The sequence below is a fragment of the Nymphalis io genome, chromosome 26 (genome assembly GCF_905147045.1).
Source record: "Nymphalis io chromosome 26, ilAglIoxx1.1, whole genome shotgun sequence".
Classification (NCBI taxonomy): domain Eukaryota; kingdom Metazoa; phylum Arthropoda; class Insecta; order Lepidoptera; family Nymphalidae; genus Nymphalis; species Nymphalis io.
Window position 1 is genome coordinate 6,316,080 of NC_065913.1, and position 24,150 is coordinate 6,340,229.

The window sequence follows — 24,150 nt, forward strand, 5'->3', positions numbered from 1 at the left end:
CTTATAATTAATCTTTGAGAAATACTAATTTATAGATTGATCTTCAATCTAAGTTCTTATAACTCAATTGAACAATCAAATCTTTACTAAGATATAGATATGTGTAAATCATTTAATTACTCAAAATTTCTTTTAGTGTTATATGATTCTTGTACCATTAGGAATAATTCATTATCATTATTTTTATTGAAAACGATATTAAAAGGCTTGTATTGCAAACAATATATTATATATTGACCGTCGAAATCGCTACATGTTGACATACAATCTACTAAAGGTGTTATACAAAAACTAATCTCTCATCATACTCATACGATATCCAAAAATATGTTAATAATGTTAAGGGCGCCAACTCTACTAACAAATTGTCACTTTAACGCAATCGAATCGAAGCGTAATCGTTGCCGTTTATCCGTTTTTCCATTCATTGATTCAATTATCGACTATTGGTATAAAAGTTTACACTTAATTTTGGTTTTGACGTAACCGTATATGTTAGTTATTAATTAAAATTTCATCACTAATGTTTGTTCCTTATAATTTCAAGGAATTTTCGACTAGAGAAGCATGTTGCATCTGAAACAAAAGAAGAAATACAAATCCATTACGATGCGAAGCAAGATTTGATCTGGCGTCTGCCGCAGTATATAAACATTGGACCATTCGCACTTAACATTGATACATTAAAGGTTGATTAACTTTAACGAATATATTTCAAACATCAGACAATGCGAATCAAAAAGGTATACACTAAATAATGTTGATATTATTTCAGCAAATGCTAGTAACAAAACGATCTGATATAATAAAAGCGTTACTAACAATGTGGTCGGAGGAAGTACGTATCGTAGTCGAAGATGTGATTCAAGCATACAAAAGTATAATGAGGAAATTAGGTGAAAAACCAAATACGATAGAACACGTGTTTGAGATAAGAGAGTGGATGGAATCTATACCATTTGCTTTAAAAACTCAGGAAGATATTATGAAAAAAGTTCATACGGTAAGAACTTAAATTGATTATATTTTTTGGGATACGCTACTTAAAATTGTTGCTTGAATATGGGTGAGCTTGTGTAATTACAGGCACAAGGGACGTAAATTCTTAATTCCCAAGATTGGTGGCGCATTGACAATGTAAGCGATGCATTGGAATGGTTAATATTTTTACAACGCCAATGTCATGGTAATGATTGGATGGTAATGATCACTTACCACTAGGTGACCAAATGGCCAGTTCCTGTACCAATTATAAATGTAAAGCTAAAAACAACAAGTGAAATACCGAATGAATTTGCTATTTGAAAACTGTTCCTTTTTTAAAAATTATATGCAAATTTATTAAAATATAATTTATTATTTCAGGATTATGAAGTACTTGATGTGTTTTTTACACCACTTGAAAATGAAGATTTTAAAGCATTATGGGAAGCTATCGGTTGGCCGTTAAATATTAATAAGCAGGTAAGTAGATTAGTAGTAACAACATCCTCTTCTCACAAGACGTAAGTTTAGAATTTATTCCAACACGCTGTTTCAAAGCGGGTTTGTGGATACACACGTACATTTGACAGAATTTCATCCGACTCATGCAGGTTTTCTCACGATGTTTTCCTTTACCGCCGAGCATGAAATGAATTATAAACACAAATTAATCTCATTAAACTGTTGCTTTTTTTGTAGGTTAAGTTTTTTTTTTATTAGAATAATACTTGAAAATGTAATGTACAGACAATGTAAGAATTTTATTTTCAGTTTTTAAAAGATTAAAAACATTATTCGTAGGTGGTTGCAACGACAGAATTCTTAGAAGAGGAACAAGAGAAGTTCTGGAAACTTCATCAACAAGATGAACAGACATTGTTTGACAAAATCGACATGTTTACAGCTCAGTGTATGGCCCTTACGTTGCAAAATGACTTTGGAAAGGTAAACGTCCAGACACAAATAAAAATTCATAAATTATCTCATAAACTATGACACTATCTCCTATATGGCTCAAAACTTGAGTAACAATAATCGTTTTAAATAGCTTACAATAAAATTATGTAATTTTTTGACTTAGTCTTACTTACCGCATTAGATTAGTGATTGTTTTGTTTTTTTTTTAAAAAAAAAAAACCTTTGCTTCAACGAGCCGATTGGCGTGGTTGGTAGATACTTGCTTTTCACGCCGAAGGTTGTGGGTTCGATTCCCACCCAGCACAGACATTTATGTGCATGAACATGTCTGTTTGTCCTAAATCTGGATGTAATTATCTATATAAATATGTTTTTACAAAAGAAATTATTATATGTATTATATCAGTTATCTGGTTTCCATATTACAAGCTCCGCTTAATTTGGAATGGCCGTGTGTGAATAATGTCCCAGGATATTATTATTATTATTTAATGATTTTTGAAAGGTTCAAGTTTTGAAGCCCTTTCAATAGATTACAATACATAAATGAAACTTATTAACTCATTAATTGCATTATCGTTTGTGTATCGTTTTTGTTAAATATGAACTAGAAAATATATATACTAAATATTAAAATTTAATTCATCCTGTATGAATTAATAGGTGCATGAAATAGCCAATGACATAAAGAAAGCTTGGAAAGGCATGAAAGAATCACAGGAATGGGGACGCGTGCTTAATCAGAGACAGAAATTGTTTGGACAGCCAGTTGTTCCTTTCGCAGACCTTAACCGTTTAGTGAAAGAATTCGAACCGTATAGAAATTTGTGGGTGACAGCGTCTGGTAAATAACACATTACTTATATCTTTTTAAGCTTTACTACTTTTTTAAATAATGATGACTATATTCTAATGATAAAAATAATTTCACGAAACCGTTTTGTAAATTATTATATGAAGTCTTTGGTATTTAGATATGAACTGTCAGGCAAATCAAATTAGGTTTATATAATAGAATAATAGAGATGCACGTTTCGTCGATTTTTTTTTGTCTCTGACTGGTAAAGGATGTTTTATAATAAAATTTCAACACACGAAACTTCAGTGCTTTAAACCCGCAATCGTCATTAAATCAATTAAATTAGCACAAATGAAACAGATTTCCTGAAATCACGCGAAGTGTGGTTCGACAATCCTCTCATTTATGTGGATGCGGATTCTATCGAACCGGCAATCAATGAATATTACAAGACAATCGTCAAATGTATACGCGTTTTTGCTGATCTACCCAAAGTGCAGCACGTTGCATTGACAATAAGAGTAAGTGGTATATAATAAAGTCTGTTATATAAAAGAAAATTAAAGAAACATCCCAGTGGTCTCCTCGACCTTTTAATTTAAATAGAACACGCTAAACTTAAAATGTCATGGAACAATTGATACGTTACCCACCCAGACGAAACGTTACTTGATAAATTGTTTGTATATATTCCGAATAACTAACAATAATTAAATAAAATATTTTTTAATTTTTTTATTCGGAAATATATATAATGGATGGCATATGATATACGTATGACCCTGACCCCTTGGGCTATTGTCGTCCCCACTTCGAACATAAGATGTACGCTTAATTGGAGGGGTAAATAAAAATATTAGTAATTCCTTTAAAAAAAGAGGATATTATAGTAATCTTTTAAAAATAGACCACTAAGAAGAGATTGAGTCTCAATTCACGGGTTATCTCAGTTTGGGGGTCCGGAGTAATTAAAATAGTTTTTTTTTATGAGCAATGTTTTAGGATGATATGGATGAATTTAGACCATTGATTCCTGTTATTCAAGCTGTCAGAAATCCTGGAATGAAAGAACGTCACTGGAACGAATTTATGGAGAAATCAGGTATTTTTTTGTATAATAATGTATTTAATTTAAATAATTTTAACTCAAAAAATCCTTACATAATGGATATAATATTAAACATAAGCTGGAGTAAATTATGAATTTTTTCCTTTCATAAGTCAAATAAATAATGACACAAAACACATTAGTTTATAAATGAAAACTGTTTAGTGACCGATGAAATTAGAATCACCAATAATGACTAAGAATGCTATATACAAAAACCTTAAAATTAAAACAGGAATAACGGTGACAATGAACGAGAAACAAACATTTGCAATGTGCCTTAAACAAGGCGTGGCGCAACACGCGGGAACGATTGCTGAAATAGGTGAATTTGCAAGTAAAGAGTATGTGATAGAACAATCCCTTGATAAGATGCTCACTGATTGGGCAACAAGGGCTATGGAAATCACGCCTTATAAGACCACTGGTAAATTTTATTCACTACTTAAAACTGTTCTTATGTATCTATATACATAATTTATTGTGCACATTATATTTCTTTGTATAATTATAAAAGTAGTATCATTAATATATGTTATATGTATCTTAACCCATTCACATTGACATTTGTAAACGTCTCCGCCGCTTTATTCACCTCGCAAGTCCTTTACCCGAAGGTTGTCTGAAAAAGATCGCTATTAAAGTGATAAGGCAGCCTTTTTACAAGCTTTTGTAACATTAATCTCTGTATAGCCTATTCCAATCGAAGACGGATACCTTAGATTTACGTATTCCCTGCGATTTGCTAATAGCTCTGTTATATTATGCACAAAAACAGTTCTCGATTAATACATATTTATGTATAATGCAACTCTATTCCTTCGAACTATTTATACCCACTTTAAATTTTACGTCCAAAGTTTCGATAAAAACTTCATTAACATTCAAGAGGCCAAATTTTTCGCGAATCAGTTATAAAATATAGCTATTTTATTATGTGTTGTACAATAAAGCATTATTTTATTTATATTATTTATTGTACTAAATCATTAAAATATATTCGAAAATCAAATTAGGTACGTTCATAATGAAGATAGCAGATGAAACACTTCAGCTATTGGACGAGCACTTACTTGCGACGCAACAGCTTGGCTTCAGTCCCTTTAAAGCGGCATTTGAGCTTCGTATTCAAGAGTGGGATGATAAACTTCGATTAACGCAGAAAGTTGTGGATGAATGGATTGAATGTCAAAAGTGTGTGATCATTATCATGCTTTTAATGTTCTTAGCTAAATATATTTCTGAATTATCTTATAATTTATATTCAAGACTGATATTACCGTTATTTATATAAACTTAATATTAATTATATTTTTTCTTTGGACTTGACCAATTATTATGCAATTTTATAAACAATTAATTATATTTTTTTGCTTCTTTTAAAATTGCTATTATCTCACATATCTAGAGAATGGATGTATTTGGAGCCAATTTTTACCTCTGAAGATATATCACGACAGCTACCTATGGAAGCTAAAAAATATGGCACAATGGAAAGAATTTGGAGAAGAATTATGTCGGCAGCGGCTGCATGCCCAAAGGTAAGACGTATAAAAACCATGTTTCAATTTCTCTTGGTAATAATTGCTACCATGCATTTACGAAGCTACAAGCACTAGTTATCCTCAAACTTCCAAAATAATTTGTTAAAGTTTGAAGCCAAAATTTATTTTAATCTGTCATATTACAATTTTCGGCACAGATTATGCTGATATGTCCAGACAGTCGTCTATTGGACAGTCTTGTAGAAGCTCGACATTTACTCGCCGTTGTGTCTCGAGGACTTAATGAATACATGGAACTTAAGCGTCTCAGGTTCCCCAGGTTCTTCTTCCTCAGTGACGACGAACTTCTAGAAATATTATCCCAGTCTCGTAATCCGAAAGCAGTTCAACCTCATCTGAGGAAATGCTTTGAAAATATTGCTAAGGTTAGTAATTATTTGTGATTCGTTAAGTAATCAATTATGACTAAGACTTTAATATTCATAACAAATAATATTTTGCTGTTTTTGTTTTGTGTGCTTGTCCTATTCACTTTAACTTTTTATAGAATAGGAAGGCGGATGAGCAAATGACCCACCTGATGGTAAGTGATTATCAACGCCCATAGAAATTAGCACTGTAAGATATGTTAACCATCGCTTACATAGTTAATGCGCCACTAACCTTGAGAACTAAGATGTTATTATCCCTTGTACCTGTAATTACACTGATTCACTCACCCTTGAATCCGGAACACAACAATACCAAGTACTGCTGTTTTGTAGAATATCTGATGATTGGGTGGTACCAACCCAGACGAGCTTGCACAAAGCCTTACCGATAGTAATCTTATACTTGAATCACCACAAGCATTCAATGACGTCATCATCTTCGCTGATTTTAAATTTGAATTATTTATTAATAAGTGAATAGTGAACAGATGAATGCTAATTATTGACTTCTTCAGGTGACCTTCGAACCAGACTTGAAGATAACACATATGCACTCGAGCGAGGGAGAGATTGTCGAACTTAAATACAAATTCTATCCAAGCACTAACGTTGAACAGTGGCTCCTTCTCTTAGAAGATACTATGAGACATTCAAGTAAGTTAATATTATTACTTTTTTATTAATGAAGTAAATTGCTTTTATATGTTTATGGGTAAGTCTAGCACTGGACATAATAATTGGTAATATTTTCGATTATATCTGGATACAAGATTATATTATGTACATACAAAATCTCTTATGATTCTGATATAGCAGGTTGGGTTTTTATTGTTCGACACCATTGGTCAGTAATTTCTGTCTCAATTGACGACCTGCTAGATATTATCCAATAGGAGCCATGAACTATTTTAACAGTTTATTAAATAAATACTTTCGCCTGGTCACCGCCACTCACTGTTATTATTATAATAAATAATATGATTTGATTGCAATTGCCAACAGTACGCTTAACACTGGTAGCATCCATGGAAGAGATATGGACTCTCCCACGAGCTGAGTGGGTACTACGTTGGCCCGGACAAGTTGTAATTGCAGGTTCTCAAACAGCTTGGACGGCTGGAGTCGAACAAGCAATTGCTGATTATCGCATGGATTTATATTTTGAAGAAATGTTGCAACAGGTACCGTTTATCGGGAAATTTATAATAATGTTTTAAATATTTTTTCAAACGAAGAAATACAAGCAAATCAACCTGCAATTTTAGTTCAGCTAAATATCTAGGTGGCAGTTTTTATCCAATTTTGTTAAATTATTATTTATTATATTTAAACGCACACTTCCATCTTCAATCTTTCTTCTTCATTCTAATATGACTTCGAATACATTTTCTTAGTTGGACAGTTTACGTGCGCTAGTAAAGGGTGAATTAACATTCTTCCAACGAGAAGTTCTTTGTGCACTAATCGTTATTGAAGTGCATGCGAGAGATGTGACAAAAACATTAGTCGATGAAAACGTAAAAAATGTATCTGATTTCCAGTGGATTTGCCAACTAAGGTAATACAATATTTAGAACTTTAATAAATGTTTTAGTAAAAGCATGATGACCGTAGTAGCTATGTCATCTTGTCCGATTTCTGTCAAAGCGGTCATTCACAAATAAGGCAGGAAATATTATTGATGTAGTTGGTATTCAAGAGTTTGCGATACAGGTGTACTCTCCATGGTACGGCAATCCGACTAGATATAATTCAAGCGCAGGACTCGTACTTCTTTTATTATCAGTTCTTTCACAATTATGAAATTGTGATTATGTTAGTTATTAATGTTGAATTATTATCATCAGATACTATCAAATGATAAAAGATATGAGACCGCTAGAAGAAGATGAGTTACCAGAGATATATCAAGATGAAGAGCGTTTGGACACGTCAATGTACTACCGGCAATTTAGTCAGAACTATTGCGACGTTCGGGCTTTAAATTCGATCTTTACCTATCAAAATGAATACTTAGGGAATAGGTATACATATTCATATTGATTAAAAGTATATTTTCTTGTATTAAGTATTGCTTCAACTAAATTATTTGTATTTTTATGTAATAGAGGAATTGGTAACTGCAAATTGAATTTGATCTGTATAATTTCAGGCAAATCATTTGCCTTTCATTGTTGTTTGATAACGAATAATATATATTTATCCTCATTACATATTTAAAATAAATTATTTTTAATAAGAAAGGCTAGTTATGGTACTTAAATTACTTTGTCTATAGACATTGGCGTAGAATAAGAAGTAGAAGGCATAATTGACTTTGTCAATGCGTTATCAACCATTTGAGATCTTGCGTCTCTCGATGACTTACTCGTTAATACATCAATCATAAATACATTTCATGATTTAGCGACATTTCAATAAATTCAATTTCAATCAAATCAATCAATCAATCAATCAACAGCCAATCGTTGTCCACTGCTGAACATAGGCCTCTCCCAAGGTGCGCCAAAGCTCCCTGTCCTCCGCCTTCCACATCCAGTTGGTGCCCGCCACCTTCTTAAGGTCGTCGGTCCACCTAGCTGGAGGGCGCCCTACGCTGCGCTTGCCGATTCGCGGTCTCCACTCTAGGACTCGTCTGCTCCAACGGCCATCGGTCCTACGACATACGTGACCAGCCCACTGCCACTTCAGCCTGCTAATTTTGCAAGCTATGTCGGTGACTCCGGTTCTTTTCCGGATAATCTCATTTCTGATCTTATCCTTCAAAGATACTCCGAGCATAGCTCGCTCCATAGCACGCTGAGCGACTTTGAATTTGTGGACTAGTCCCGCAGTTAGTGTCCACGTTTCGGCACCGTATGTCATGGCAGGTAAGACGCATTGGTTGAAGACTTTCGTCTTCAAACATTGCGGTATAGACGACTTGAGGACTTGACGAAGGTTGCCAAATGCTGCCCATCCCAAGCGAATTCTTCGATCGGCTTCCTTCTCGAAGTTGTTCCTACCGACTTGTATTATCTGTCCTAGGTAGGTATATTCACTAACAACTTCGAGAGGTTTCCCCTCGACGTATATCGGTCCCGGCACGACATGCCTATTGAACATGACCTTTTTCTTGTCCAAGTTCATACCGAGACCGACACACCGGGAAGACTCGCCTAGGCTACGCAGCATTTCGGTGAGTTGTTCCAGTGACTCTGCTATGATGACGATATCGTCGGCAAATCGAAGGTGTGAAATGTACTCGCCGTTTACATTGACTCCATACCTAGTCCAATCCAGCGTTTTGAAAACGTCTTCCAACGCGTTGGTGAACAGTCTCGGGGATATTACATCCCCCTGTCTCACCCCTCTGCGCAGTTGGATCGCCTTCGTCTTACAGTCCTGGATGTGGACAGTCATTGTAGCGGCGCTGTACAGACATCTCAGTACCTCGATATATCTCCAATCGATATGACATCTCTGCAATGAGTCGAGCACTGCCCAGGTTTCGATGGAGTCGAAGGCTTTCTCGTAGTCCACAAATGCCATACACAGTGGCTGATTGTACTCTTCGGTCTTCTGCACAATCTGCCGAACAGTATGGATGTGGTCCACGGTGCTGTAGCCTGATCGAAAGCCGGCTTGCTCTGGGGGCTGGAACTCGTCAAGTCGTCTGGCGAGACGGTTCGTGACGACTCTTGAGAACAGCTTATACACGTGACTCAGGAGGGAGATTGGTCTGTAGTTTTTCAAGAGGGTTTTATCACCTTTCTTGAAAAACAGTACCACCTCACTCCCGCTCCACGTTTCCGGGGTCTTGCCATGTTGGATGATGGAATTAAAGAGGCTTGCTAGCTCTTTCAGGACCGGAGTCCCGCCTGCCTTAAGCAACTCTGTTGTGATTCCGTCATCTCCCGGAGCTTTGTTGTTTTTAAGCTGTTCTAGAGCCGCCCTAATCTCGCCTTGGTCACAACCGGGAGCTCCTCGGAGTAATGGCGCATAAGAGGGGCGCGCTGGTCATCAATACTGATTCCCACGGATTTATCCGATCTTGAAGAGAACAACTGCCCATAAAACCTCTCTACTTCTCCGACAATCTCAGGCCTAGAGGTAACGACCCCACCATTTTCAGTTTTAAGTTTTGTCAGACGCGGCCTCCCAAACTTGCGAGCGAACACTTTCGATCCCCGATTTTGCTCAATCGCAGCCTTGATGGCACGGGTATTGGAGCCTCGGAGATCGCGTCGCGTCAGCGTTTTTATTGTTCGGTTTAAGGCCTTATCTGACAAAAACGATGGTAGTTCTCGTCGTTTTCTCATGAGCTCGAGTGTCTCAGCAGAGAGTTTTGGTGCGTTGTCTCTTCTCTGTGGCGGAAAACACTTGCGGGATGTGTTTTGCAGTATTTTGACCAGCGTGTCGGTTCTCTCATCAATGCTGCTTATGGTTTCCAACGCGGTGAATTGATTTTGAAGTTCCATTTGGAACTTTTCGGAGCCTTGAGCAGCTTGGAGCATGGTAGGTCGGAGAGTAGACCTCATCATTCTCGATCTTTCGGCTTTTAAGTTGATATTTAGAGTGCCTCGAACCAAGCGGTGATCACTTCCGGTATTAAACTTGTTGATCACTGAAACATCTCTAAATATGTGCCTTTTATTCGAAATGATAGTCTATCTCGTTCCTTGTCACGTTATCGGGGCTTCGCCAGGTCCACCTCCTCTGAGGCTTTTTTTGAAAGAAAGAATTCATCAAAAAAAAGCCCCTGCGCTTCGAGAAAGTTTACCAGCATTTGCCCCCTGTGATTTCTGCAGCCCAAGCCGTAAGGTCCGACTTTCGATTCACCGCTATCTTGTACTCCCACTTTAGCATTAAAGTCTCCCATAACAACATTGTAGTGGGCCTTCGAGGTGTCGTTGAGGGCCTTTGCGATGTCCTCGTACATCGCTTCGACCACATCATCAGAGTATGTCGAAGTTGGCGCATATACCTGTACGACCTTCAGGGAGTACCTGTCGGAGAGTTTTAGGACAAGGTACGCTACCCGGTTCGACACACTACTGATTTCCACAATGCTGCTAATGAGATCCTTTTTGACTAAAAAACCGACACCACCCTGGGAGAGGTTATCACCTTCGCGGAAGTAGAGTAAGTTACCGGACTCTAGAGTTATCGTGTTCTCCCCCTGTCTTCGGACTTCAGATAACCCCAGTATATGCCAGTTTATATGACTTAACTCTACTTCTAATTCGGCGAGGTGATGGTCCAGCCTCATCGAGCGTCCATTATACGTTGCCATGTTCAGTCGTTTTATACGGTAGCCTGCCGTAAACCGGTGATTCTTAGCACCCCCTGCCCTGCCGATACCGCGACCGCTACCTTGGTCGGGCCTAGCGGGCTTGTCGGTAACTGGGGGCCTTTTTTTGGGCGCATCTGCCATTAAGGGAGGGGTTTGCCCATACTCGCCGCGCTGGGCAGGCGTGTTGGCGAGCGCAGTAGGGGGGTAAGATGTTTATGGGAGGGGGGACGCTGCTGCCCATCCCCCCTTTTCCCCGTCCCTCAGTCGCCTCTTACGACACCCACGGGATGAGATTGGGGGAGTACTATTCTAAGCCGGTACTCCACGGCAAATCAATAAATTACTTGAAATGAATCCCTAAATTAGTTCTATTCGATTTAAATTTACGAATCACAGATTTCTTAAATATAATAAAATTAACAAACAAAACATCTCACAGCGGTCGTCTTGTGATCACTCCGTTGACCGATCGTTGCTATCTGACGTTGATGTGTGCGATGCATCTTAAATTCGGAGGTGCTCCCGCTGGACCAGCTGGTACAGGCAAAACTGAGACTACTAAGGTAATAAATTTAATATACAACATTTATACATACTTTTTTATATCGTCTTCTAGTCTCCACAATCCGTGTTGTCTATGCTATTGGTGTTTCTTTCCATCAGTTTAGAACTTGGGCTTTGTGCAAGCTCGTCTGGGTAGGTACCACCCACTCATCAGATATTCTACCGCAAAACAGCAATACTTGATATTGTTGTGTTCCGGTTTGAAGGGTGAGTGAGCCAGTGTAATTACAGGCACAAGGGACATAAAATCTTATTTCCCAAGGTTGGTGGCGCATTGGCTATAAGCTATGGTTGACATTTCTTACAATGCCAATGTCTAAGGGCGTTTGGTGACCACTTACCATCAGGTGGCCCATATGCTCGTCCACCTTCCTATTCTATAAAAAAAAAAAGCATCGCAATCATTTTTTATTATTTTGCCTTCCATGTAGTTCTTAATGGATTTTGGATTCCTAAGCCGGTCTGGATGCTATTCGGCCTAGCCGTCCAGATCTTCTCTATTACAGCATAATATTTAAGTGCTATAGATGAACATCGCCGTGGAGTACCGGCTTAGAATAGTACTCCCCCAATCTCATCCCGTGGGTGTCGTAAGAGGCGACTGAGGGACGGGGAAAAGGGGGGATGGGCAGCAGCGTCCCCCCTCCCATAGACATCTTACCCCCTACTGCGCTCGCCAACACGCCTGCCCAGCGCGGCGAGTATGGGCAAACCCCCTCCCTTAATGGCAGATGCGCCCAAAAAAAAGGCCCCCAGTTACCGGCAAGCCCGCTAGGCCCGACCAAGGTAGCGGTCGCGGTATCGGCAGGGCAGGGGGTGCTAAGAATCACCGGTTCACGGCAGGCTACCGTATAAAACGACTGAAAATGGCAACGTATAATGGACGCTCGATGAGGCTGGACCATCACCTCGCCGAATTAGAGGTAGAGTTAAGTCATATAAACTGGCATATACTGGGGTTATCTGAAGTCCGAAGACAGGGGGAGGACACGATAACTCTAGAGTCCGGTAACTTACTCTACTTCCGCGAAGGTGATAACCTCTCCCAGGGTGGTGTCGGTTTTCTTGTCAAAAAGGATCTCATTAGCAGCATTGTGGAAATCAGTAGTGTGTCGAATCGGGTAGCGTACCTTGTCCTAAAACTTTCCGACAGGTACTCCCTGAAGGTTGTACAGGTATATGCGCCAACTTCGACATACTCTGATGATGTGGTCGAAGCGATGTACGAGGACATCGCAAAGGCCCTCAACGACACCTCGAGGGCCCACTACAATGTTGTTATGGGAGACTTTAATGCTAAAGTGGGAGTACAAGATAGCGGTGAATCGAAAGTCGGACCTTACGGCTTGGGCTGCAGAAATCACAGGGGGCAAATGCTGGTAAACTTTCTCGAAGCGCAGGGGCTTTTTTTGATGAATTCTTTCTTTCAAAAGAAGCCTCAGAGGAGGTGGACCTGGCGAAGCCCCGATAACGTGACAAGGAACGAGATAGACTTTATCATTTCGAATAAAAGGCACATATTTAGAGATGTTTCAGTGATCAACAGGTTTAATACCGGAAGTGATCACCGCTTGGTTCGAGGCACTCTAAATATCAACTTAAAAGCCGAAAGATCGAGAATGATGAGGTCTACTCTCCGACCTACCATGCTCCAAGCTGCTCAAGGCTCCGACAAGTTCCAAATGGAACTTCAAAATCAATTCACCGCGTTGGAAACCATAAGCAGCATTGATGAGAGAACCGACACGCTGGTCAAAATACTGCAAAACACATCCCGCAAGTGTTTTCCGCCACAGAGAAGAGACAACGCACCAAAACTCTCTGCTGAGACACTCGAGCTCATGAGAAAACGACGAGAACTACCATCGTTTTTGTCAGATAAGGCCTTAAACCGAACAATAAAAACGCTGACGCGACGCGATCTCCGACGCTCCAATACCCGTGCCATCAAGGCTGCGATTGAGCAAAATCGGGGATCGAAAGTGTTCGCTCGCAAGTTTGGGAGGCCGCGTCTGACAAAACTTAAAACTGAAAATGGTGGGGTCGTTACCTCTAGGCCTGAGATTATCGGAGAAGTAGAGAGGTTTTATGGGCAGTTGTTCTCTTCAAGATCGGATAAACCCGTGGGAATCAGTATTGATGACCAGCGCGCCCCTCTTATGCGCCATTACTCCGAGGAGCTCCCGGTCGTTGACCAAGGAGAGATTAGGGCGGCTCTAGAACAGCTTAAAAACAACAAAGCTCCGGGAGATGACGGAATCACAACAGAGTTGCTTAAGGCAGGCGGGACTCCGGTCCTGAAAGAGCTAGCAAGCCTCTTTAATTCCGTCATCCAACATGGCAAGACCCCGGAAACGTGGAGCGGGAGTGAGGTGGTACTGTTTTTCAAGAAAGGTGATAAAACCCTCTTGAAAAACTACAGACCAATCTCCCTCCTGAGTCACGTGTATAAGCTGTTCTCAAGAGTCGTCACGAACCGTCTCGCCAGACGACTTGACGAGTTCCAGCCCCCAGAGCAAGCCGGCTTTCGATCAGGCTACAGCACCGTGGACCACATCCATACTGTTCGGCAGATTGTGCAGAAGACCGAAGAGTACAATCAGCCGCTGTGTATGGCATTTGTGGACTACGAGAAAGCCTTCGACTCCATCGAAACCTGGGCAGTGCTCGACTCATTGCAGAGATGTCATATCGATTGGAGATATATCGAGGTACTGAGATGTCTGTACAACGCCGCTACAATGACTGTCCACATCCAGGACTGTAAGACGAAGGCGATCCAACTGCGCAGAGGGGTGAGACAGGGGGATGTAATATCCCCGAAACTGTTCACCAACGCGTTGGAAGACGTTTTCAAAACGCTGGATTGGACTAGGTATGGAGTCAATGTAAACGGCGAGTACATCTCACACCTTCGATTTGCCGACGATATCGTCATCATAGCAGAGTCGCTGGAACAACTCACCGAAATGCTGCGTAGCCTAGGCGAGTCTTCCCGGTGTGTCGGTCTCGGTATGAACTTGGACAAGACCAAGGTCATGTTCAATAGGCATGTCGTGCCGGGACCGATATACGTCGAGGGGAAACCTCTCGAAGTTGTTAGTGAATATACCTACCTAGGACAGATAATACAAGTCGGTAGGAACAACTTCGAGAAGGAAGCCGATCGAAGAATTCGCTTGGGATGGGCAGCATTTGGCAACCTTCGTCAAGTCCTCAAGTCGTCTATACCGCAATGTTTGAAGACGAAAGTCTTCAACCAATGCGTCTTACCTGCCATGACATACGGTGCCGAAACGTGGACACTAACTGCGGGACTAGTCCACAAATTCAAAGTCGCTCAGCGTGCTATGGAGCGAGCTATGCTCGGAGTATCTTTGAAGGATAAGATCAGAAATGAGATTATCCGGAAAAGAACCGGAGTCACCGACATAGCTTGCAAAATTAGCAGGCTGAAGTGGCAGTGGGCTGGTCACGTATGTCGTAGGACCGATGGCCGTTGGAGCAGACGAGTCCTAGAGTGGAGACCGCGAATCGGCAAGCGCAGCGTAGGGCGCCCCCCAGCCAGGTGGACCGACGACCTTAAGAAGGTGGCGGGCACCAACTGGATGCGGAAGGCGGAGGACAGGGAGCTTTGGCGCACCTTGGGAGAGGCCTATGTTCAGCAGTGGACAACGATTGGCTGTTGATTTGATTTTTTTTTTAGATGAACAAATAAATACCAATAAATGTTGATAAGTAATATAATAATTTTATAAATGTCTTATTTTGGTGGTACTTATAATATTTCCTCCCACTACTTACTACATTAAAAGCGATTAAGATATCGTTAACGATTACTACCTTAATTTAATAATCTATAAACTGATTATTTACTTTCAAATTTAATTCGCCCATAGAGTTCATATTTCACAGTATATCTCGTGATTTATATAAAATCATATATATGCCTTAGGCAGATAGCCTACATCATATTATATTAGGATCGGTTGTATGATTTCATAGAAAGTAACCGGAAGTTACTTTCACATTTTTAATTAGTCTGATTGTTGATATAATATAATTTTTTTTTGTATGTAATATGAAAAAATTTTTTTTAGGATTTAGCAAAAGCATTAGCAGTACAATGTGTAGTGTTCAACTGCTCCGATCAACTCGACTTCATGGCTATGGGAAAATTTTTCAAAGGACTTGCGGCGTAAGAATTTTTATAATTATTATTTTTTGTCTATTTTTTAAAAAGCCGAGATGGCCCAGTGGTAAGAACGCGTGAATCTTAACCGATGATCGTGGGTTCAAACCCAGGCAAGCACCACTAAATTTTCATGTGCTTAATTTGTGATTATAATTTATCTCGTGTTTGACGGTGAAGGAAAACATCGTGAGGAAACCGGCATGGTCTAATTTCACTTCGAAATTCGGCCACATGTGTATTCCACTAGCCCGCATTGGAGCAGCGTGGTGGAATAAGCTCTCTAATAAACATTCTCCTCAAAAAGGGAGAGGAGGCCTTAGCCCAGCAGTGGGACATTCACAGGCTGTTACTCTATTCTGTCTATTTTTTTTTAAATAATACCCGATTTCTCTATAAAAATCACGGTATTTAGATAAAAAATCAACATCACACGTTCTGCCGAGGTTTAAATAAAAAAATATTATCAATTATATTATATGTAAATTAGAATATCTTTCTATATATTTGTAATGTTTTTCCAACGTCTCTGATTATGTAAGGTATTTAAAAAATAAATTTATCTTGAGCGAATAAATGCATTGGCCATTGCAGCGACGTTCGTTTAAAATCAAATTATTCTATAATAATAGAGTAGAAGATGTCGGTTATAGAGCATATAATATACTTAAACCTTTTTTCCAACCCAAGTGCTATGATCAGAAGTGTTCCAAATTTCGTACGCTGACGTAATAATGCCGAAACATATAATTGGAGCAGGACATGTACCATTTTGTAATTGTATTTTTGAAGCATTTACTTCACTTTTTATAAAGAAATATTCATTTCATATTTAAATCGTAATCATATTACTGTTTTTTTATAATTCTATATTTAATTATCAAGATTAATTTTAAGAAAAATTACGCGTAACATTTGCTTAACATTGAATCTATAGGTCAGGAGCTTGGGCGTGTTTCGACGAATTTAACAGAATAGACATCGAAGTTTTGTCGGTTGTTGCTCAACAGGTGAGTTATTAATGTGCCTTTCATAGTTATGCAATATTCTCTTTAATTTACAATGTTACTGCTTTCTTGGCAACAAAGATGCTTTTGTCATTATAGTATGGACATATATAAATTATATACAGTAACAGCCTGTGAATGTCCCACTGCTGGGCTAAGGCCTCCTTTCGTTTTTTTTTTTTTTGCGGATAAGATTTGAAGCTTATACCAGCACACTGCTCCAATGCGGGTTGGTGGAATACATATGTGGCAGAATTTCATTGAAATTTGACACATGCAGGTTTCCTCACGATGTTTTCCTTCACCGCCAAGCACGAGATGAATTATAAACACAAATTGAGCACATGAAAATTCAGTGGTGCTTGTGATTTTTATAGTAAGGACTTATATAAATTCTATAAAAAACGTTATCAAGAATGTACCAAATAGCAATTCTCTAAGCTATTTCTATTAATATGTAAATGAAATTTTTCTTTGAATTCAAACATTTTATTGACTCTTTAAACGACTTAATGGACTTCTTTTTTATTAAATCTGTTTTCCTACGAGTATATAAATTTTTATTTAGAATTTCATTATTTATAGGTGGTCACAATACAAAAGGCTCAAGTTGCTCGCCAAGATAAATTTATGTTTGAAGGTTGCGAGTTACCCCTTAAGGCATCTTGTTCGGTTTTCATTACCATGAATCCTGGATACGCAGGTAAGGATACTACAACTATATCTTTTAGATTCCTAGGATTTAATGAGATTAAAAAAGACAAAATGATCGAATTCAAGTTTAAAATTAGCGTCGTAAGTGACGAGAAGAGCCCTCTTCCGAATTGTTGGTTTGTGGTTATCCATGTGGCAAATATTATATACATATTTCTTTATGACCGAACGTGAGATAAATTAAAGAACACAAATCAAGCAATTTAAAACACATTTGAGGTTACACGTAATCGAAAAACACCCGAGCTCCAACTCGCAAGATTCACGTATTCTATTCATTAGATCTTTTCGGATCTTACACCAATAATTTTTTTTAACCTAAGTTTTAGCAATCATTAGCAAATTGTATGAGATGTACAATTTTAATCGTAATCGTCTAATAATATCAATCCATCAAACGGGGATTTGACAGTCGCTCCGGGTCCCGCTTGGCACAGAGGTTGTCCATTGCCATACAGCGAGGAAATGCGGCCTGCATTATGGGCAGCTTTGCGTTGGGTGGGAATCGGGAGGGACGATTTTAAATTTGACTAAAATAATAAAAAAGGGAAAAAAAATTGACATTAATCATCCAATAAAATTGAAATCATTTCATTCATAATAAAAATAATTTGTTCATTTTCCATCTTAGAGTTTTATGTTTAAGAATTGTTATTATACCTTCAAGTCATGATTTATAATCGTTATAGATTATTAAATTATTTTTCACAATTTTCTTTTAATCATTGCTTTAACAGAAAAAATATAATTAAAAAGGGGGATAGTAAACGACTCATCCATCAAATAAAAGTAATATTGTATTAAAGTAACTAACTATGTTTCTGGTGGTAGAGCTTTGTGCAAGCTCATCTGGGTAGGTACCACCCACTCATCAGATATTCTACCGCAAAACAGCAGTATTTGGTATAGTTGTGTTCCGGTTTGAAGGGTGAGTAAGCCAGTGTAATTACAGGCACAAGGGACATAACATCTTAGTTCCCAAGGTTGGTGGCGCATTGGTGATGTAAGCGATGGTTAACATTTCTTGCAATGCCAGTGTATAAGGGCGTTTGGTGACCACTTACCATCAGGTGGCCCATATGCTTGTCCGCCTTCCTATTCTATAAAAAAAAATTGTTTTCTAGGCCGTACCGAACTGCCCGATAATCTAAAAGCACTCTTCCGACCAATTGCAATGATGGTACCAGACTACGCACTGATAGCAGAAATATCGTTGTTCTCATATGGATTCTTTGAAGCGAAGATTTTAGCTGGAAAGATAACGACAACGTTTAGACTTAGCTCTGAACAATTATCGTCGCAGGTAAATTAAATTATTTTTATCAAATTTATATATCAATTATTATATATTTGTTTCGGCAAAACTTATTACTCATTCAACTTACAATTTTACATGATGGATCTTTAGTATCGCAATTTCTAGGTCAATGCAATGAGTATTTAAGTATTATTTTAACAGCAGCTGTTTTGGCTTACCTAATATATTTATTTTCTCTTCAAACTATATAAAGAAATTGATTGTAAGACCAGATAGCTGCTCAAACATGTTCGAAAAAGTAATTTAAATATAAGTAAATATTAAAAATTAGTTAAGGAGCCGTAAAGGCCTACTGGATGGAGAAGACGTACATCTTAAGTGAAGATTTCCTGTTCAAATCAGGACAAGCATAACTAATATTTCATTTGCTTCATTTATGTCCATAATTGAATACGTGCAAAGCGAGGAATAAAAACTGAGTGACGATACTTACACGAATCAAATTAAATTATGTTACATTTGTATCCACAAACTCGCACTAGAGCGGTTAGGTGAAATAAGCTTAAGAAAACTTTTCATTAAAAGGAGAAGGTGCATAAAGTTCAGCATTAGAACATTTACAATTATTTTGGACATGTTCAAAAAATATTTTAATAGTTTACTTGTGAAAGTAAACTATACCAGCTCTAACAATTAATAATAATAATTTAAAAACAAATAACACACTAGGAACATTACGATTTTGGCATGAGAGCTGTGAAAACCGTTATATTGGTAGCTGGTAATCTAATCCGTCAAATGCCGGATGGTGACGAACGACAAATTGTTCTGCGAGCTTTGCGTGATGTTAATGTACCTAAATTCCTTGCTGATGATCTAGTTCTTTTCAATGGTAATTATGATCATAATATTTGACATATTCTAACTTTGTAGTTTATAAGCCTATACGTTCCTGCGATTCAAATCCAAGGTATGGCTGGTATCACAGTTACTAGGTTTTTATGCCAGGAAATTGTCATTAGCCGCCCGGAGTTGGAAGTTGGTATTGTTTTTACCCATATCTATGTACATAAAGCCATTATTTCTGCAACTCTCCACGGTCGAGTCGGATCGCCGTCCTAGCAGATTAAGGAGTAATTTAACATTATTAGTCATTTTGTTGCAAATTGTCCTTTTAACAAAATTAAATTATTCCAGGAATAATTTCTGATCTGTTTCCACGTGTGGAAATACCTATAGTAGACTATGGTATAATGGAACAATCTATAAGGAACATGCTTATCAAGAAAGGCTACGATGACCTTTATAGTAACTTAATCTTTGAATTATTTTTATCAATTCACAATGTATATAAAGATATGAACAGGTTGACAGTTCGTCTGGTAGTTTAAACGCGCTAATCTTAGAAAACTACTTAACCAATTTGATTATTTATTGAGATATAAGATAACTCGTGGGAACAAATACCGTTAATCCCAATTATAAAATTAAACATCAAATGCATGTACAACTCTGTGAGAGTAAAGATGTCTAGAAAAAAAGTACCAACTGCTTCACGCGATTATACCCACGAGTTATCTTATATCTGCACACACACACCAACTCATACTGGAGCTCTGTGGTGGAATAAACTCCAAAGATTATCATATAAAAAGAGAGGATTTTTTTATTAATTAATAATATAAAACCGTTTAACAAAGTACACATTCCTTTGTGAGACTAGTATCCATAATTATTTAACTTTTTTACAGACTACCAGTCTCCCAGAAAGCTTTAGTGAGACAAATAAAGTCTATGTCACTTCTACTTTTCACTTTGATTTCTCACGCGCATTTCAATTATATTCAATTAAAATGATATCGTCTTAGAAGAAAAGCTAAGAGTGGTATCGACTGCACTCAAATATCCATTGGACTCCAAGTCAGTCACGTATACCACTAAGCTATTAAGTTATTTAAGTATGAAATAATTTTATTTACAGCATTCATATTCAAAATCATTCAATTGTATGAGACGACGGTAGTGCGTCATGGATTAATGTTGGTTGGACCTGCAGGCTCTGGAAAAACTAAGGTATATAATGTTCAAAGCGTTTTTCATATTTCGAAACGAAATTCCTTATCGTACTTTGTTCTCTATACGCAGCGTATGAGATCTAGGCCGAAATAAGTGTAAGTGGTCCGCTGACACTACAGTTTTGATATAGTATGTGTGGTTCATATTATTTTTAACAACTTTAATATATATATACGTATATTTTAAATACTAACCGTTTCCATAGCCAAAGCGTCATCGATCTTAAGAAATAAAATGTTATGTCCTTTGTGCCTGGAAAAGCCGAGATGGCCCTGTGGTAAGAACGCGTGAATCTTAACCGATGATCGTGGGTTCAAACCCGGGCAAGCACCACTGAATTTTCATGTGCTTAATTTGTGATTATAATTCATCTCGTGCTTTACGGTGAAGGAAAACATCGTGAGGAAACCTGCATGTGTCTAATTTCACTGAAATTCTGCCACATGTGAATTCTACCAACCCGCATTGGAGCAGCGTGGTATAATAAGCTCCAAACCTTCTCCTCAAAAAAGAGGAGAGGAGGCCTTTAGCCCAGCAGTGGGACATTCACAGGCTGTTACGGTTACGGTTTGTGCCTGAAGTAACACTGGTTCATACTGGAACACAACAATACTAAATATTGCGGTTTGACGGCTTGCACAATACCCTACCATAAAGAAAATATACTTTTTTTATATATGATAGGCGGATAAGCATATGGGCCACCTGATGGTAAGTGATCATCAACGCCCATAGACTTTGGTCAAAAGGTTAACCATCGCTTACATCGCCAATGCGCCACCAACCTTGGGAACTAAGATATTAGGTCCCTTGTGCCTTAAATAACACTGTGAGCCAGTGACCCTTCAAACCGTAACACAAAAATACCAAGTACTGCTATACATATATACATATAAATTCAATTCTATACGCCCGTGACTTTCTCCGTTTTTGTTTTTATTGTAAGAATATCATCACATTGATATTTTTAATTTATTATTATTTTCATTCAATCAAAAAAGTTGGTGAGTTTTAATAAATTCAGTTTCTTTATATTCATTTTCGTTTCTTCATTTTCTCACAATGAATTTCGCTATTTTGACGGAATTTTAATTATTATTTTAATAACGGTCTGACAACTGAAATATTTTTTTATCAAAGATATATTTTCATTTGGTTGACTACCTCGTTGGTCTAGTGGCTTGATGTAAGGCCGCAGACCCAGAGATCCAGGGTTCAATTCCCAGGTCTGGAATTCAGGCACTGAATTTTCATGTGCCTAATTTGTGGTTATAATTCATCTCGTGCTTGACGGTGAAGGAAAACGTGAGGAAACCTGCATGTGTCTAATTTCACTGAAATTGTGCCACATGTGTATTCCACCAACCTGCATTGGAGCAGTGTGGTGGAAAAAGCTCCAAACCTTCTCAAAAATAGAGAGGAGGCCTTAGCCCAGCAGTGGAACATTCACAGGCTGTTACTGTTACTGGTACCAAACATGTACGTTCTTATAATGCCATTGGTCATAGCCCGTCATTGTCACTTGCCTGTTTTATTTCCAATTACAAATAGAGTTCAGTCAATTAGATTGAATTCTTCAGATTTTTAGGTGTTTAATTATTAAAAACAAATTGTTCCTAATTGTATGGATAGGTGGCGATGTCAACGCCACTGTTTCTTATGAATGCTATGTATATAAAATAAAAAATAAAAATAAAAATGACTTGTAAAAGATTACGGTCATTTAGCTTTACTTTATTGTATCCATGTAAGTGACGTATCTTTATATGGAAATAAAGATCTTTATACTTATGTATTGTTAGCAAAACACTATTAGGTCCATATTTTTTTATAGAATAGGACATAGACGCCCATAGGCATTGGCATCGTAAGAAATGTTAACCATGGCTTACATCACCAATGCGCCACCAACCTTGGGAACTAAGATGTTATGTCCCTTGTGCCTGTAGTTATACTGGCTCACTCACCCTTCAAACCGTAATGTAACAATACTAAGTATTGCTAATATATGCTTCTTAGCAGTAGAAATTCTGATAAGTGGGAAGTACCCACCCAGACGGACCTGCACAAAGTCCAACCACCAGGTAGGTCTTAACTTCAAACTAAATAATCATTTAATTACTAATTAGAATTTTAATTCTTTATTTATCTGCCAGTCAACTTTAACAAGCAGATTATTATGATGGCGGGAAATGTTCAAAATACATTTAAAAATGGAAGTAAACTTAACAACATTTTGTCTATATAGGACAAAAAATTCTCGATTCGTTAATTAAATTAAATGTTTTTCTGTTATCGATAAAAATAAATGGTTTCGATTGAGCTACATCATTAGTTAGTCAGTTAATTTGGCTGCGAAATTGAACATAAGCTTGTAATAGAAACGCGCTGAGAAATGGTGTGGTTTGTACTCGCTTTTATTGTATAACATTTGAAAATGAAATCGGAATAAAATGTAGTCCACACGTGTGCTCCCCTTTTCCATGTCTCAATCGGCACTCCAAGCAATGATGCTGTCATAGCTTTTATCGCTACACACTATTGTCCATGCCGTTTTCAGTTCACTGTTTTATATAACGATTTCTGATCTTTACGACTCCCTAAAATAATATATATGTATATAACAGAGTCTATATAGTAAGCAAATGAAACGGCGGAGCGCAGTTATTTATGTAATAATGATTGTTTACTAAAACGGTTAGACATTTATTTTCTCAAAAGATTTACATTTAAATTTACATTCAAAAGATTTCACTTACAGAGAAAATTACGAAACAATTAAAAAAAAAATTAATCGAAAAATTATTAAAACCGTCTCCAAAATGCTCTGATTATTTTATTATGTTTTGCTTCAGTCGTCTTTTTTTCCGTTAAGTACAACAAAAATGTTATTAGTAGTTATGTATATACATTATAAACAAAATAAAATGAATTTTATTACATTTATTGGAAAAAAAAGAAGTATTGACTTAATAATTTTATTAAAGTCTGGTTTATAAATTATTATTATTATAAAAATGATATTAGTGATACGCCTGACCGTATTTCGCGCTGCTTTCCGCCAAAAGTGTATTAATTTTTAAAACCAATCTGATAGCTTGACGTATGACGTTTGGAAAGATTGACTTATTCTCCTTAAAATATATATAATTACTGTCGCTAGTATTAACATACGTTTGTGTTATTATAAACCACCAACGATTGCCCTAAGTGAGATAGATTGAAGTAACCCGATATTTTTACAAATCCTTAAACATCACAAAACATTGTCTTTTTTTTTCAACGCTTTCAAAGCCAAAGAAAATTAAAATGCGCAATC

General features: G+C 37.6%; 2 protein-coding genes across 2 annotated transcripts in view; one reads left to right on the forward strand and one right to left on the reverse strand.

Moving 5' to 3' along the window:
- Nucleotides 1-24,150, reverse strand: part of LOC126778443 (nephrin-like) — a 337,695-nt gene that overhangs the window by 215,809 nt on the left and 97,736 nt on the right. The window lies entirely within an intron of this gene.
- Nucleotides 1-24,150, forward strand: part of LOC126778412 (dynein axonemal heavy chain 1-like) — an 89,161-nt gene that overhangs the window by 17,161 nt on the left and 47,850 nt on the right. Inside the window, exons 17-39 of the mRNA XM_050501911.1 lie at nucleotides 548-689; nucleotides 776-1,003; nucleotides 1,366-1,464; nucleotides 1,786-1,929; nucleotides 2,566-2,746; nucleotides 3,062-3,222; nucleotides 3,704-3,803; nucleotides 4,045-4,236; nucleotides 4,826-5,003; nucleotides 5,218-5,350; nucleotides 5,512-5,739; nucleotides 6,261-6,399; nucleotides 6,748-6,926; nucleotides 7,140-7,303; nucleotides 7,593-7,769; nucleotides 11,460-11,583; nucleotides 15,685-15,782; nucleotides 16,714-16,786; nucleotides 17,369-17,486; nucleotides 18,622-18,800; nucleotides 19,485-19,647; nucleotides 19,953-20,063; nucleotides 20,737-20,828. Of these exons, the coding sequence (XP_050357868.1) occupies nucleotides 548-689; nucleotides 776-1,003; nucleotides 1,366-1,464; nucleotides 1,786-1,929; nucleotides 2,566-2,746; nucleotides 3,062-3,222; nucleotides 3,704-3,803; nucleotides 4,045-4,236; nucleotides 4,826-5,003; nucleotides 5,218-5,350; nucleotides 5,512-5,739; nucleotides 6,261-6,399; nucleotides 6,748-6,926; nucleotides 7,140-7,303; nucleotides 7,593-7,769; nucleotides 11,460-11,583; nucleotides 15,685-15,782; nucleotides 16,714-16,786; nucleotides 17,369-17,486; nucleotides 18,622-18,800; nucleotides 19,485-19,647; nucleotides 19,953-20,063; nucleotides 20,737-20,828 (3,403 nt within the window). The remainder of the gene's footprint in view (nucleotides 1-547; nucleotides 690-775; nucleotides 1,004-1,365; nucleotides 1,465-1,785; nucleotides 1,930-2,565; nucleotides 2,747-3,061; nucleotides 3,223-3,703; nucleotides 3,804-4,044; nucleotides 4,237-4,825; nucleotides 5,004-5,217; nucleotides 5,351-5,511; nucleotides 5,740-6,260; nucleotides 6,400-6,747; nucleotides 6,927-7,139; nucleotides 7,304-7,592; nucleotides 7,770-11,459; nucleotides 11,584-15,684; nucleotides 15,783-16,713; nucleotides 16,787-17,368; nucleotides 17,487-18,621; nucleotides 18,801-19,484; nucleotides 19,648-19,952; nucleotides 20,064-20,736; nucleotides 20,829-24,150) is intronic.